The sequence below is a fragment of the Prionailurus bengalensis genome, chromosome B2 (assembly GCF_016509475.1).
Source record: "Prionailurus bengalensis isolate Pbe53 chromosome B2, Fcat_Pben_1.1_paternal_pri, whole genome shotgun sequence".
NCBI lineage: Eukaryota > Metazoa > Chordata > Mammalia > Carnivora > Felidae > Prionailurus > Prionailurus bengalensis.
The window spans coordinates 132,053,510-132,069,073 of NC_057349.1; the positions used below are offsets into that span (position 1 = coordinate 132,053,510).

Sequence of the window (15,564 nt, forward strand, 5' to 3'; positions counted from 1 at the left end):
CTATTTCAGAATTGTTAACTTATACTCCATGAGAAACAATTTGGCCAGTGAGTATAGTCTTTATATTCCATTTCTGAATATAATTTTAATAGATTCAGATCAGCCCTGCGGCCTCTCAAGGAGGTCCTTCTTATAGAATCTATATTTGGCATTCTTGTTTCTATAAATATGCCCTTCATAACCCGAGCAGAGCAGTTGACATCCAAGAAGATTTGCATAAAGTCTGTACCCTGTATTGATTTTAGTAACAGACTCTGCTAAGAATTCTTTTCCTATGTGCTCTCGACAACATTAATCTTAGAAACTGCTCTTCTAATTTCTGTGACACATATTGACTAAAGTCTCACTAGCCATGAGTTCTTACTGGGGCCTTAGGAATTGCAAACTCAATTCTTTTAAGAAATGCTCTTGGGAGACACTACATAAAAAGCAATCTGCCACTCAAGAAATCCCAATAATTGCAACTTTGGGACAGATAGTGTTGTTATCTACACAGACTGTTGTCTACTTAAAATATCAACATAAAATATCCAGTAATAGTGACCTGGGAAGGTGAACCCTGGATTAAAATACGTAGTATATTTCATTCTTAGGTGGTACAGGTAGGGTAATAAGCCTTATGACCTATATTTAAACCCCAGAGTCTGTTTAGAACATGATAGGCTTCTATTCCAGGCTCCCAACTTATCCACTTGGGATATGAATTTCAAGGAAAAGGCTGAAGAATATGAAATTCTTTAATATGTCCCAAAGTATACATTTTTGTGTATGGTATCTTGTCCATTTATAGATACTGTATTATATTAATAAGAAGTCAATTATAAAAGTAGAATTAAAATGCTAATGTCATACAATTTTATGGTTTTGTTTTTATAATAAATAAGACTCAATATTGGCTAACAGAAAATGCTATGTTAGGCCCTAATTAAATAAGTCAGAGGTCAGTGGAATATTCACAAACAGCTCTTGTATTTCTGCAAAATCCACCCTAACATATTAGTTGAATCCAAACACCGCAACACAAAGCTAGAGGTACTTTAAAAGGACAGACCATTGAAAGGAACTCAAAACAGGCCAGAATACCATTAGATCATGGAAGTCCCTTACATATGTAAAAGAAAGCATGTTTCCCATCACCCATAAAAAAGTAGAAGTGGTGCTATGAACATAGATATGCCTTCTTCAAGTTTGATAGAGGCCGAGAGGAATAGGCAAGGATTCTGAACCAGCAGGTTGCTGAGAAGAGAGTTGGTTCCTGATGAATTTTAACCACACTCTAACTTCCCACGGTGGTTAAAGCAGCCACCTTCTGTAACATACTTTATCTCTCTGATTACCGGCCAAATGCTTACCGCAGACCTGCAAAGATTAGTTACTCCAGGGGGAGTGGTTTATAACTCCACGACAGTGTTTTTTGCCAGATCAATAATAAAGGCAAAGGCACATGGCAAGCTGCCCTCATTTTCTCTGAACTATCCCTGTGGTCCAACTAAATGTTACTGACTGGTCCTCAGCATCACTTAAACACAGCAGCAATTGTCCTCATTTGTTTTTCATATACACCACAATTATTTGAAATAAGAACTAGCTAAAATGCAATTGTGTTTTGGGGGAATTGAAGGCTTGCTATATATTATCATTAATTTGCCATTAATTTGCCAATATGAATTGAAGGCTTGCTATATATTATCATTAATTTGCAGGGAGCCTACAGTTCACGTGTCATGTAAGTGGAGGGTTTCTTTCTTAACAATAGATTGTGATGGTGTATTTAGAAAAATGTCTGTACTGCTCACATATGTTAAAACCAGGGGGTTTTAAGCAATAGAAATTCAACTAATAACAACAGTGATAATAACATATGCTCGATTAAACGAAGCTTCCTTTCTTCTCTTCCATCCTACATAGGAGTTAATTTACATTTTAATAAACTGAGCAGAAAATATTTTTTCTGTGATGTGAGCAGACAAAACTTTTTAGGGAAAAGTGGAAAATATAGAGTCAGAGGAAACAAAAATCCACAGATCCTAGACATGAACATGAACAAGCCTGGACAGTTGTGAATCTCATCACCAGTGCTCTCCGGAAAAGCATAAAGAAAATTTAGCAGCTCAGGTCTCCAAGAAAAATTGAGGGCACGTTAGTCCTTTGAGGTCATTATTTTTAAAGTGACCTGATTAATCTTCCTTCAATTAATCTAACATTTGGGTCATTTAAAGGAATATGAATTTTCTTTTCTTTGTTTGATATGTTATCAGTATACAACAACACAGCCCTTTCTATTTTGATCTGAATTGAGATTTTATCCAATCATGTATTGAGTATATAATGCTTTCAGATAGCGAGGCAATGCAGAGCTACAAATACCAAGAAATCAGAAGAATATTTTCTCCAGGAAAGTTATGTTTACCACTGTTTCCCAAAATGCTTCCTTGTTTTGTGATGATATAGAAGAATACTTTCTTTGTTTCTTTTTAATTTGAAGTTAATGCTGAGGGTCCATATTTGAAAAGGCAACATGACTAGATTTGTGCATAGTGGTGGGGTTCTAATGAAATAAAACAGCCACAACAAAAGTACTCTATTGGAGCTCAACATTCTCTTGATCTATTTTCTTTATCTTTTCACTTTGGGCATTCAATCTGAGACAGTATTATTAAAAACTCAGAAGGGGTACCTGGGTAGCTCAGTCAGTTGAGTCCCACTTTGCTGGGGTGCATGTGTGGCTCTGTCGGTTGAGCTTCCGCCTTCGGCTCAGGTCATGATCTCCCAGTTCGTGAGTTCAGGCCCTGCGTCAGGCTCTGTGCTGACAGCTCAGAGCCTGGAGCCTGCTTCGGATTCTGGGTCCTTCTCTTGCTCTGCTCCTCCCCTGCTCATGCTTTGTCTCTGTCTCTTTCTCTCAAGAATAAATAAACATTAAAAAAGAAATTTAAAAACTCAGAAAAAAAAAATCAAGCTGATTGTTTTTGCTAACAAATGTCTCGTCTGTCATGGGACTTCTCCAGCAGTTAGATAAAGCTGATACTTGCATGCATAGTGCCATTGGGCAGGGACCAGGTCCAGCTCTGGAGGCCACTGTCTTTGTACTTAACTAGCTTTGTGACCTTAAGTTTGGGACCCCTGGGATTTCTGTCGAAGAATGTATTTCTTTCCCAGATTTGAGTCGACTAAGAAGTAGACTCAGGAGCAAAACAGATGAAGATAAAATATGTTTTATTAATAATGTGACTGTATAACTAGAAAACTCAAAAACTTTATTAAAATTAGAATTAATAAATTAATTTGGCAAGCTTGAAGGATACAACACCAAAATGCAACCATCAAGAGTGTTTTTACACACTGGCAATAAATAACTTCAAAAAAACTTTCAAATATACCGATCATTGCAGTATAATAAAAACGAAATACCTAGGTTCCACCTACTGAAAAATTGCAAAACGTTGCTGGGATGAATTTAGGAAACTCTAAATAAATGAAAGCCTTCTAAATATGCTCTAAGTCATGATCTGGGCAGCAGTTCCATGGGTATGGACTTCTGTAAACATTTATTGATCAGTAAAGATTTCTGTGGTTTACCATATGTGAGTTATACATACCTCAATTAATTTTTTTCTTTTTAATTTAACAAAAAAAAAAAACTAACTGAAGAACAGAAAACCAACTGGATTAGGGGCATAGATTAGATATGTGGCCGAGATAGACTTGTCACTACTTGGTCCTGGAACTAGAGCAATTAACCCGTCTATCCAACTAGCAGGACTGCACAATGACAAGCCACATCTTCCCAAGGCCTGTGACTAACCAGAACCTTTGAGTACTATCAGGTCATTGGCTCCAAGGGAGAGAGCAAAGGGAGGAGTTGAGCCTGCCCAGTTTCTTGTTCTCAGTACATCAATAAAATGAATCACTCTTCTCTTCCCAGTAGGTGAGTCAAAAATCCGAGGTGATACTTAATAGGGAGTTTCTTCAACAGAAGCATTAACTGAAGGGGAACACAGACGTTTCTCCCCAACTGTGACTTAACTTTAGTGTTCCTATGTGTAAACCAGTGATAATAAACTTATCTCATATAGTTGTGTAAAGAGTAAAAAAAGATAAGCTATGCGATTGGCTTTGCCAAGTACCAGTAAATGTAGAATTGGAAAAGCAAAGCATAGAAACTTCAGACGGGCAAGGGATCTTCGAAAGATAATCTGATACACTTGTGGCATTTTTTTTTAAATTGGAAAACCGAGACCCAAGGAGGTCTAGACCCTTATCTAAGTTCCATGGCTTGTGGGAAATGTACTGTTAATGTGTTCTAGCAGAACCGCCTGTGGGTTCCAGGTGCTCATGTGCCTGGTGCAGAGTTCTTTCTGTTACACTGCTCTACAGAGTAGCCATCCTACGTGGCAGCAGACAGAATCGCCAACCCTTGTCCCGACCACCGTGTTTTCTGAAGCTACACAGTCAGTTGCTACCCCCGTGGAGGCCCTGTGTGCTGCCTCACTCAGGAAGCAATTTGTAGCCCTTATTGCACTGTAGCAATAGGAACAAGATTACTGCTTAGAATCAAGACAGCTATTTGCACAATCCACTCAAGTAGTTAGACAGGTATTCTTTTGAAGGTAAATAAACACAGGCAACTACAATTATTTTCTTCCATTTAGCATATTAGAAAAGGTAATGATTTAATGATACCCTAGTGGTCTGTAACAGTTAGCACACAGCAGAAAAAATGAATCATAAAAACCCCTTCTCACTAAAAACTCTGAGACTAGTGTTATGAAAAGGGACTAAACCCCAGGGAACCACCGTGTTTTCACCTTCCCACCAAGTGACAATATTATTAGTTTGGATTCTCTATTCACTGGTCGTGAAAATATAGGATTTGGGGGAAACGGGAAAACCTGTGACATATTCTGTTTGTTCAGTGATAGATCCTTGCAACATTACCTGAGACAGTTGCTATGGCAAAGAAAATGGTCCTGTAAAAGCCAATTTTCGGACTCTAATGTTGCACCTTCCCAAATGCTAGTTCATACTGAGCTGGGGTAGTAGCGAGAGAGAGAGTTCTTCCTGACGGTGGTACCTCCTTCATGTGCAGACAGAGCCAGTGGACTTTCAGGGTAGGGAAGTGCATGTGCTTGCTTCAGATTCACACAAAACACACAAGCTGTTGGTGTTTATTTTGGAAAGGGGTGTGAATTACAAACATTTCCTGAAAACATGTGCCTACTAGCCTCCTGGCTCTCTGTATGATAAATATTACCAGGATGGGCTTCTTCGTTATAGATTGCCGTTAGAAGATTGTGTCAGGACTTCTAGTCAGAGAGACAGCTGTGCACATCTAGAAGGATCCTAGGGAAAGCCTCAAACCAGCTTGACAATGATACTGGTGCACAGCAGACGCCCTCTCCTCAGCCACCAGAAAAGTGCCCTTTCTGTAGATTTCTATATCTGCAACCACATTGCCACAGGGTGTAACAGAAAGAACAAGGATCAGGAGGGCATTTGGATACCTCTGCTCTTTCCTCACTTGTAAATGGTGAGATTAATGTCTATTTGGCGGGATTATCATGAACTCGTTATTTGAGCATTTATAAACAATCCAATAAATAGCAGCTAGTATTAAGGTGTATATTTCCCATTAACATTAGATAAATTTAAAATTAGTTAAAATTGACAATAGTCTACTGATTTTTTATTATATATGTATGTATATATATACATGTATTTTATATATGTAATATATTACCCATAATAACATCAGTAAATAGCTACAGTTAGAGGCTAGTGTGGCTCAAGAAATGTGTCACCGTTTGACCAGTCTGTCTTGTTTGCACCAGTGCTTCCAGAATAATATTGCTTCACTCTCAAAAGTGACCCAGTTTGGACAATAACTTATATGATCACCCTAAATAAGGTTCAAAAGGAAACTACTGATTTTCAAGAAATCCAGGAACAGTTACAGCCTCAATGCTTAGATATAATATGTCCACTAGACAAACCATGGCTTAAAAAATTTGTTCTAGGGACACCGACATAATTTAAAACATATACAATAAATCTTTAATGGCAGTTACCAAACAAAAACAACAAACTCAGTGGTCATAAGGCTTGCCCCCGGTAAGAGAATTTTCCATGAAGAGCACCAGGGGTTTATTCTCATATTTTTCTGTACTTTGCTCCTGGGTTGACTTTAATAACTGCCACTTGAAGCAGGTGGTTTTAGTATTAACTAGGACCCTTTAAATGGCTGCTGCAGTGAAGGTTAATTTTGCCTCTCAGTTTTTGTCTGTTTTTTTTTTTCTTTCTTTCTTTACTTCCTGGTAACATATCTAACTCTAGTAGCTTTAACATATAGCTCTAGCACTTGGAAGTTTCAAACAGTGTTTAAAGCCTTGTTTAAAACTCACCAGACATAAGCGTCCGACTTCAGCCAGGTCACGATCTCGCGGTCCGTGAGTTCGAGCCCCGCGTCGGGCTCTGGGCTGATGGCTCAGAGCCTGGAGCCTGTTTCCGATTCTGTGTCTCCCTCTCTCTCTGCCCCTCCCCCGTTCATGCTCTGTCTCTCTCTGTCCCAAAAATAAATAAACGTTGAAAACAAACAAACAAACAAACAAAAAACCTCACCAGACAGAGACACCTAGATGACTCAGTAGGTTAAGCATCCAACTTTGGCTCAGATCGTGATCTCATGGTTTGTGAGTTCAAGCCCCATGTCAGGCTCTGTGCAGACAGCTCAGAGCCTGGAGCCTACTTTGGATTCTGTGTCTCCTTCTCTCTCTGCCTCTCCCCCACTCATACTCTGTCTCTCTCTACCAAAAATAAACATATAAATAAATAAATAAATAAATAAATCTCACCAGATAGATGACATTAATTTATCTCCTTTATACCCTAATATAAAAGAGAAGGAAAGGAAATTGACGGTAAGAGCCAAGAGTTCTGGGTGACAGACATAAGTCACCATGTTTTAATGATTTAGCAGTTTTTGCAAGGATGTTTGCTTTCTGCTGTACATAACTTTCTATAGTTGTTCTGTGTAGTTTGATTTCAAAGCACTTTCTGCCTGTCATACTCTTTATTTCCTCTCAGAAAATATCCTTTCAATGAGAAAATATTACTTTAATAAATCACATTTTTAATAATTTCCTATTAAGCAACATTGGAAGATGAGGTAAAATTGAATGTTTCCCCTCTTCAGCCTGGTCCCAGTATTTTGTATCTTATGCTTAGGGTAGATACAAGTCCTGTATCTTTTTCACGTTTTCAACTATATCTAAGTAGTTAAGCTTTTTTAAAAAGTTTATTTATTTATTTTTGAGAGAAAGAGAGAGTAGAGAGGGGTGGGGGTGGGGGAGAGAGAAAGAGAGAGAGAGAGAGGGAGAGAGAGAAGATCCTAAACAGGCTCTATGCTCAGCATGGAGCCTGACGCGGGGCTGGATTCATGACCTGGGATCATGACCTGAGCCGAAATCAAGAGTCAGACGCTCAACCAACTGGTCCACCCAACAGTTAAGCTTTTAAAAATAACTTTTAGAAATGTCTTATTTCATCTCAAGCTCAACATCAGTATCAAGACTCTTTATCTTCTCTTATAAGCACTCCAACCTTCTTTAACTTCTCTGCTGCTCTCGGGCTGGAACTTTAGTGTCCAGTGGCCTATCTAGGCTGGAACAAAGAGGTCATCTGGTTGGGGTGCAAGGGGTCTTGTGGTGTTCTCAGTCCCATCAATAGCTAAACTCACCACCTTTCCCACCTTCTGGCACCTGGAACACACACCATAGGCCTCCCACCCCCCAGAAACGATCAGTCTGGGTGGGGGGAGGGGAGGAAAAGCCCACCGTAGACAAAAGCAAGTTTCTGGAACTAAATACACCATCTCTCAATTATGCCAGTGATGTGTTTCAAATCGATTTTGTTTTACAAACCTGTTATTTTTTTTTTCAACAAATCCAGTTGGCTTCTGAATTTCTCATCCATACATAAGTCCTCAAATTTACACTTCTGATATGGAGCTCATATCTAAGTCGATACTGTTCTTGTGAAACTCGTTTGGCAATTGGGGAACTTTAGATCACTTTTGACACAGGTGAAAATGATTGCAGGGTTTTTGAAATTCACTGGTAAATGTTAAATGTTAAAAGTAAGTGTCTAGTATGACTTTTCCATCAAGAAACATTTTACCTCAGTTTCCAATAATCAGCAAATCTGATTCAAATATTTCTATACTGTCAACTATATATAAGGAGAGATTTATACTATCTAGTTCTTACTCTGGATTTTTGTGGCCCTAGATATAAAAAAATTAGTCGAATCATCAAAAGAAAATATCAGGGCTTAGGTAATGCACAAACTGAGTTATTATAGATTGTGCATTGTCATAGAGGATATTAAAAATGTACCGTGATCTAGGGAGACTTTTAATATAAGTTTCTGTGAGCCAAGAGAGAATAAGAGTTATTTTCATTGCTCCTGAAGGATTTCCTTGCAATATTTGAAAGTTCTTTATTTTCACCTGTATGGAGTTTGTGTCATATGTTATAAAACCATTATTGAATTCAGAAAATAAAATTGAATAAGCTATTTGCAGCTAGAATTAGTGCTAGTCACAAGTACAAGGCTTGTACAAGTGGACTTGGCTTTTCCTTCCTCTGAGAGCCCTGAAAAGCATTTGAGAATAAAACATGTGTTCCGAGACCTCATTATTGCAACCTTGGTAGCAGTCTGTTTTTGTGTTGCAGGCAATGAAAGCTTAGAAGAAAACTATGTCCAGGACAGTAAGATGGGGTTTGTCATCAACGCCATCTACGCCATGGCTCACGGGTTACAGAACATGCACCATGCCCTCTGCCCGGGCCACGTGGGCCTCTGTGATGCCATGAAGCCCATCGACGGTAGCAAACTCCTGGACTTCCTCATCAAGTCCACATTCATCGGTGTGTCTGGAGAGGAAGTGTGGTTTGATGAGAAAGGGGATGCTCCTGGAAGGTAAAGCCATCTGTTCTGTATTGGGTTCAGATAACTGTGGGACCCTCTCCGAGTAGACAGATGGCAACTCTGGGCCCTTTGTTTCCATGGTTTCCAGGTGTCAGGAGAATAGATATGACTTAATAGATAAGAAGATAGGGCTAATCTCAGTTGGACATTATGTCATAAAACATTGAAAACTTACTGGTAAACCCACAATCCTGTATTCTTCCAGTGGATCCCCCCTACCCAGCTATCACCCCAGCCCTTCCCTCAGGATGTGTACAAGTCCAGGAAACTGGAAAGATGACACCTGGGTGGCAGGACCCTCTCTGGCAGTGCTAACACCAGACCAGCAACTCTCTGATTGATCGGTTGGAAGGCCATGCTGGTTGTGTAATGTGCTTTTTTAAAGGCTTACTTATATATTTTGAGAGAGAGGGAGAAAGTGAGCAGAGGAGGGACAGAGTGATAGAGGGGGAGAGAGGGAGAGAAAGAGGGAGAGAAAGAGAGAGAGAAAGAGAGAGAGAGAGAGAGAGAACCCCAAGCAGTTTCCACGCTGTTGGCGCAAAGCCTGATGTGGGGCTCGATCCCACAAACCATGAAATCAATACTTGAGCTGAGATCAAGAGTCAGACTCTTAATTGACTGAACCACCCAGGCGCCCCTGGTTGTGTAATATTTTAATAAGAGCTTAATATTTGAAGAGTACCAAATCCTCTTCATGTATCCCCTCTTCTCAGGCTAACTTATATTCCTGCTAATATGTCTCTTGAAACAAAACAAGAAAAAAGAATTTTCTTTCTGGTATCAAATCTTAATGGCTTCCAAAGAATCAAGAAGCAAAGAAAAATTAAACCTAACTAATATGTATATTTTTCCCCATATCATTTTATACGCTGTCTGTTCTGCAACAACTGCTTTTATAACATCAGTTAGCTCACATATGATTGGTAGGGAATGATGTCAGTTTAAAGTGCAGTTTTCCAGGCATACAAACAAACTGATGTTCGTTCACATGAATGTTTTTTTCTAGGCAAGGGATAATCAGAATCGCAGGGGAAGATTAAAGTCTGCAGCAGGAAAGAAAAAGGCCCTCAGCTTGGCTGCTATGCAGTATGCCCACAATCTTGTTTTTTTTTTTTTTCTTCTCTGTCTCTCTCTCTCATAAGCCCTGTTATCTTTCAGTATATGATTTTACAGAATGAGAAATTTTAGGAAAGCATATGTTGTGCTAAAATGGAACATCAAATCATTTAATCCTCATTGCTATAGGCATATCATTATCCTCTTTTACAGATGAGAAACTGAGTGTCAGAGAAACTAAAAAACTCACCTAAATTCATGTAGAGAGTAGCTGGTAGAGGCAGTGCCGTCTGGATCTGAGGCCTATAATCTTTCTGCCATATCGCCCTGCCTTTTAGCTAATCCTAAAATTGGGCAAAGTTGCTGGCAGCCTTCTTAATGTCATTCCAGAGGTACCGTAAGAGACTATCTGACCCTAAATAATTCTTGACATATCTCTTCCTATCATGTAAGCTTAAAGTTCTGTGTTCAGAGAGTGCCTTGTGGGGATTCTCCCTGTGAAAATCCAACAGCCCTGGGAAGGATAAGTGATATAAGTAATTGTCAGCAATTACAATGATGGATTTATCAGATTCCTTCCAGGCTGCAGTTAGGTAGGAGGAGATTTATATCAAAACGTGAGTGGGGTGGATGGAATGATTTAGGGCCTGGGAATGTGGAAAACTTCCAGGTGCTGGGCACCTTAGGAAACTGTACCAAAGGGAACAAGTGGACCTGGGATTCAGAGCACTGACCACTCTCCCCTTTAAGCGCCTGGTTGTAATCCTGGGTTCCACTGGAAACTGGGATCTGTACACTTTCAGATTTGGTATGGAAGCCTTCCTTCATGATTCTGTAAGAGGATATATACAATGTGCCTAGTACAAGGCCAGATGAATTTTTTTTTTTAAGTTTGTTTGTTTGTTTGTTTGTTTATTTTGAGAAAAAGAGAGTAAGTGGGAGAAGGGCAGAGGGAGAGAGAGAGAGAGAGAGACAGAGAATCCCAAGCAAGCTCCACACAGCCAGCGCAGAGCCAGGTACAGCACTCGAGCTCATGAACATGAGATTATGACCTAAGCTGAAACCAAGAGTTGGATGCTTAGCTGACTGAGCCACCCAGGCACCCCTCCAGATGCATTTTAGACACTCCATACATATGAGTTTCCTCCTGATCTCTTTATTTGTAAGTTATCCAAAATATAGGCACGCACTTTTAGCTGGTTTTTCCTCTGTGCAATTACATATTTAAATCATGAGCTTTCCTCTGGGTCCCTTTCCAAGGATCATTTCCTCATGCTTGAAACTGGTCATCTTATTCTGTGTTCAGTTTTGGTCTCAACCACCTCCCTCTGCTTCCATCCCCTCTCATACCACCATTCATGCTTTTGGTCCCTCTTGTAATTATTTTAGTTAATCATCATGCAACATAAACTGAGTGCATTGAGAGGGCGCTATAAAATTGTAATTTACAGCATATGGATATTCCAAATAAATGCCAACATGCTGAGAAGAGACTCTAGGGTCAAGAGAAAAGAGCGGTGTTCATTAACACACATAGCACAGGAGAAGGCTCTATTTAGTATCTCATGTTTTTCCCTTGGTATCTTTCAGTATTTTTTTTCCTCCAGCTTTTGTGACTTTTTGAAAATGTGTTTTCATACCAAAATATTACAAATTTTTCAGTTTCTAAATGCTAATGAAGTGTGAATTGATCTCTCCTTTTGAAGAGCAAATGTTGAAATAAGTCTTAGGAAACTGATCTATAGGAAAAAGATACTCTAAAGCTGGCATTGCACCAAAGCCTTCGCTGAAAGTATGTATGGAAAGTCAATAACAATATGGGGTAAAACATAAAAATTAAGGGAAATAAAAATGGAAATTATTCACCGAACATTCACAGCAGGTTCTATAACCATAATGAGTTTAAAATGGAAACATTTTGGAGGTATATATTAGCATCATTGATCAGCAAGATGAATAGGGGCCGATAGCCCACAATCAATACCCACTTGGGTGTCACTCAGAGAGCCACTAAGAAGAACATGTGGGTATGGCTCAGCAACAAGAAGAATCAGAACTTTTATTTATTAGCCAAAAATCTGAACAACAAAGAGATGAATAATATGCTCCAGGCGTGCCATTTTCCTTTCTCACGTGGTAAGGTCTCTTCTGGAAAATGAGGAAAAACTTCTTTCGCTCTCCCAGAGTCCCCTTTCCCTTTGGAGAAATTGCCAGAATTTGGATGTGGAGAAGTCACTAGCCACCCTGTGGGTGGCAGAATGTGTTTGCACGTTAAGAACAGGCAGGAAAGCCAACAAAGGATAGTAGTTGTCTAGATAAAGAACTAAGACATTTATAGCAAATAGGTTTTGGAAGCCAACTAAGGTTGACAATAGCTTCCTGAGAGTGCTGGACTGGGACTCTGAGTCTGCATAGGGTTTAGAGAGAAAGAATTCCAGAATGGATTAGGTAAGGGTGTGGGGGGTTGGAAGATGAGGAAGAGGAATGCATATTAGTTAATTGCCATCTATGTCCTCAGGTCCAGCACAAAGAGCAAGAGACCATCCCTCTCTATTCTAGGGCAGCATGGTGGGAACTCTGTGTAGGTATTACAGCAAAGAGAATTCCGCTTTGCAAAACCAGAAAGGGAGAGTCAGACATACATTTTTGGGAAACTGCCAAATGAGTTATAGTTTACTCGGAGTAAAGAGCAACATGGAGAGAAGATTGAAGAAGGCCAGAGAATTTGCAAAGACTGAGAGAGAAATAGCTGTGCAAGTATAAAAATGTTCTCCAGTTTTCGTACAGTAATGGAAATAACTAGAGTATTTTAGGGCATTCATAGTAATACAAATATGAATGATATAGTGATATTGGCTTACGTATGCATTTGTCCCAGTTGTAAAATAGTTTTTTTTTACATGCCTTATGTCAATAAATCCCCACAAGAACCCTGTGAGCCTTTAAGCGGTTAGTGAAATTCCTAAGTAGTATAATCTACTGTTAAAATGTTAGAAAAGAGATTCTAGCTTATGCATTCTAATGCCAAGTCCTGTGCTCTTTTCATCACATTGGAGAATGTTCTCCATTGCCCATGCTGGAAAATGATGAGGTCTGGCCCCCAAAGCACCCTCTGGCTGCAGTGTGAGTTTCTAAATGTAGACGTTGCCATAGTGTACCATTGCAGCATTTGAAATAACTGAAGTAACTGACACCGATTATTTGGATTCAGAAATGTTTGTCCTAATCAGGGAAGAGACCAGTTTAAATGTCAGTGCTCAAGATGCTAAATCCCCAACATCCTTGTTAATTAAAGCTGCTGTTTCTCTGATTTCTTGCTTTATTAGCACCTAAAATAGGTTCCAGACTTGGTAAAACTCACTTCTTTTGATCCAGTGTAATGAAAATGGCAACCGAATGTGAAAAAGAACATTAGAATGACAGTAATCAAGTTAAGAGATTAATAGTCTCCGGGCGCCTGGATGGCTCAGTCAGTTGGACGTCTGACTCTTGATCTCTGCTCAGGTTGTGATCTCATGGTTTGAGATAAAGCCCCCACATCAGGCTCTGCACTGACAGCATGGAGCCTGCTTGGGATTCTCTCTCCTCCTCTCTCATTCTGCCTCCCCCTGACTTGCATGCACACTCTCTCTCTCTCAAAAGAAATAAATAAACATTAAAAAAAAGAAATTGGGGTGCCTGGGTGGCTCAGTCAGTTAAGCGTCTGATTTCAGCTCAGGTCATGATCTCGCGGTTTGTGAGTTTGAGCCCTGTGTGAGGCTCTGTGCTGACAGCTCGGAGCCTGGAGCCTGCTTCGGATACTGTGTCTCCCTCTCTCTCTGACCCTTGCCCACTTGCACTCTGTCTCTCTCCCTCTCTCTCTCTCAAAAATAAATGGACATTAGACAATTAAAAAAGAAAAGAAAAGAAATCAATGTTCTTTAAGAATCATGACTTGTTCAAAGAATAACTTAGTGAATAATGATTTGAAGGAGATGATAATCAACTCAACACACATAGGATTAGTTTTGAATAGAATAAGCAGAGAGAAAATTGCAGGAGTAATACATTCTTTAACAAATATGGACAATACACAGAGACTAAAGAAGGAAACACACATTTTGGAAAATTGGGAGAAACATTAGAAACAAACGAAAATATTGACAAGCGTTAGGCCGTGAGATAATTCTAGCTTTTTTATCTCCCTTCTCTCTATGACTTCTGTTTACCAAATTTCTTTGTTTTCTAGATCATGTCCATATTGTCCAAGGCACATGTGTTGTTTTCCCTGTAGGTATGATATCATGAACCTGCAGTACACCGACGCTAATCGCTATGACTATGTACATGTCGGAACCTGGCACGAAGGCGTGTTGAACATCGATGATTACAAAATCCAAATGAACAAGAGTGGAATGGTGCGGTCTGTGTGCAGTGAACCATGCTTAAAGGGTCAAATTAAGGTAAGCTGACCACAAAAGCTTTCTTAGACAGAATGAGGCCTCCTGCATGGACTACAGAAAGAAAAACAGACATTTTTCTTAGACAAGCCTGTCCAGAAGGGATATGCCAGGCTTACTGTTTTTGTTCTTGTGTTTAGCTAAAATTGGAAAAACAAAGGAAGATTAGGAAATGAAATAGGCAAACCATTCGAATATTGGAGAATAGTCCTTTGAATCGCAATGATGAGCCTGACCCTTCAATTTAATCTAGAAAGGGAAGGGACAAATACGTGAATATAAAAATTGAAACAGAAGTAAATGTGGACACCAAAACCAATGTACCGCTTAGTCATAGTTCTAGCTATTGTTAAAGAGAGCAGAAGCTGAACAATACTAAATAAGCACGTAATTAACATAAAAGAAGCTGCAAGGAGCTAACGCAGAAGCTGCTTATCATTTCTCTTTTCATCGCCACGTTCTTTGATTTTCCTGAAACTGACATTTTCTAGCCAAGAGAGAGTCCTCACTTCCTAGTTATTCTTAGAAGCTTTTTTATCAGCCTGGGGGCAAGTGAGGAACCACGATATTGCTGTATGCATAACAGTAGAGTAAATAAACATCAAATATCGAACATTTGGCTGGACGTGCTAGAGAGGATTCTCAGTGAGGAAGGCATGGGAACAGCGCTTCTCTGTATCTCATGCTATTTAAAACCACACTGGATGATGCACTAGGAAATGGAGTGTAGGGAAGTGATCGCCAACTGGCAAGAGTATGGGTGAAATGACCTGGTAGGTCTTTCCCCTCTCTAATTTTCTGTGATTCATCTCTGGGAGCAGACAGACTGTCACATAAATGTCACACAGCACAGCTGGGCTGGAGGCGGTACCGGGTGAGGCACTGGCCGTCTGGCCATGCCACCATGCCACCTGCCATTCTCATTCTCAGGAGCTGGGGAACCACCCCTGTAGGAAGAAGCCCTGAGCCAAAATCAAAATCAAAAGCCAAAATCAAAAGTTGGATGCTTAACCGACTGAGCCACCCAGGTGCCCCAAGCTGTAACATCTTTTGAAGAGCTGTCCTGATGGACTCCAACTCTCAG

At 39.8% G+C, this 15,564-nt stretch overlaps 1 protein-coding gene across 5 annotated transcripts in view; it reads left to right on the forward strand.

Annotated features, from left to right (window-relative positions):
* The window catches only part of GRM1 (glutamate metabotropic receptor 1), a 438,262-nt gene that overhangs the window by 359,397 nt on the left and 63,301 nt on the right, over nt 1–15,564 (forward strand). For all 5 annotated transcript variants that reach the window (XM_043592549.1, XM_043592548.1, XM_043592551.1 and 2 more), the window contains exons 5-6: nt 8,730–8,976; nt 14,315–14,483. In XM_043592549.1, the coding sequence (XP_043448484.1) occupies nt 8,730–8,976; nt 14,315–14,483 (416 nt within the window). The remainder of the gene's footprint in view (nt 1–8,729; nt 8,977–14,314; nt 14,484–15,564) is intronic.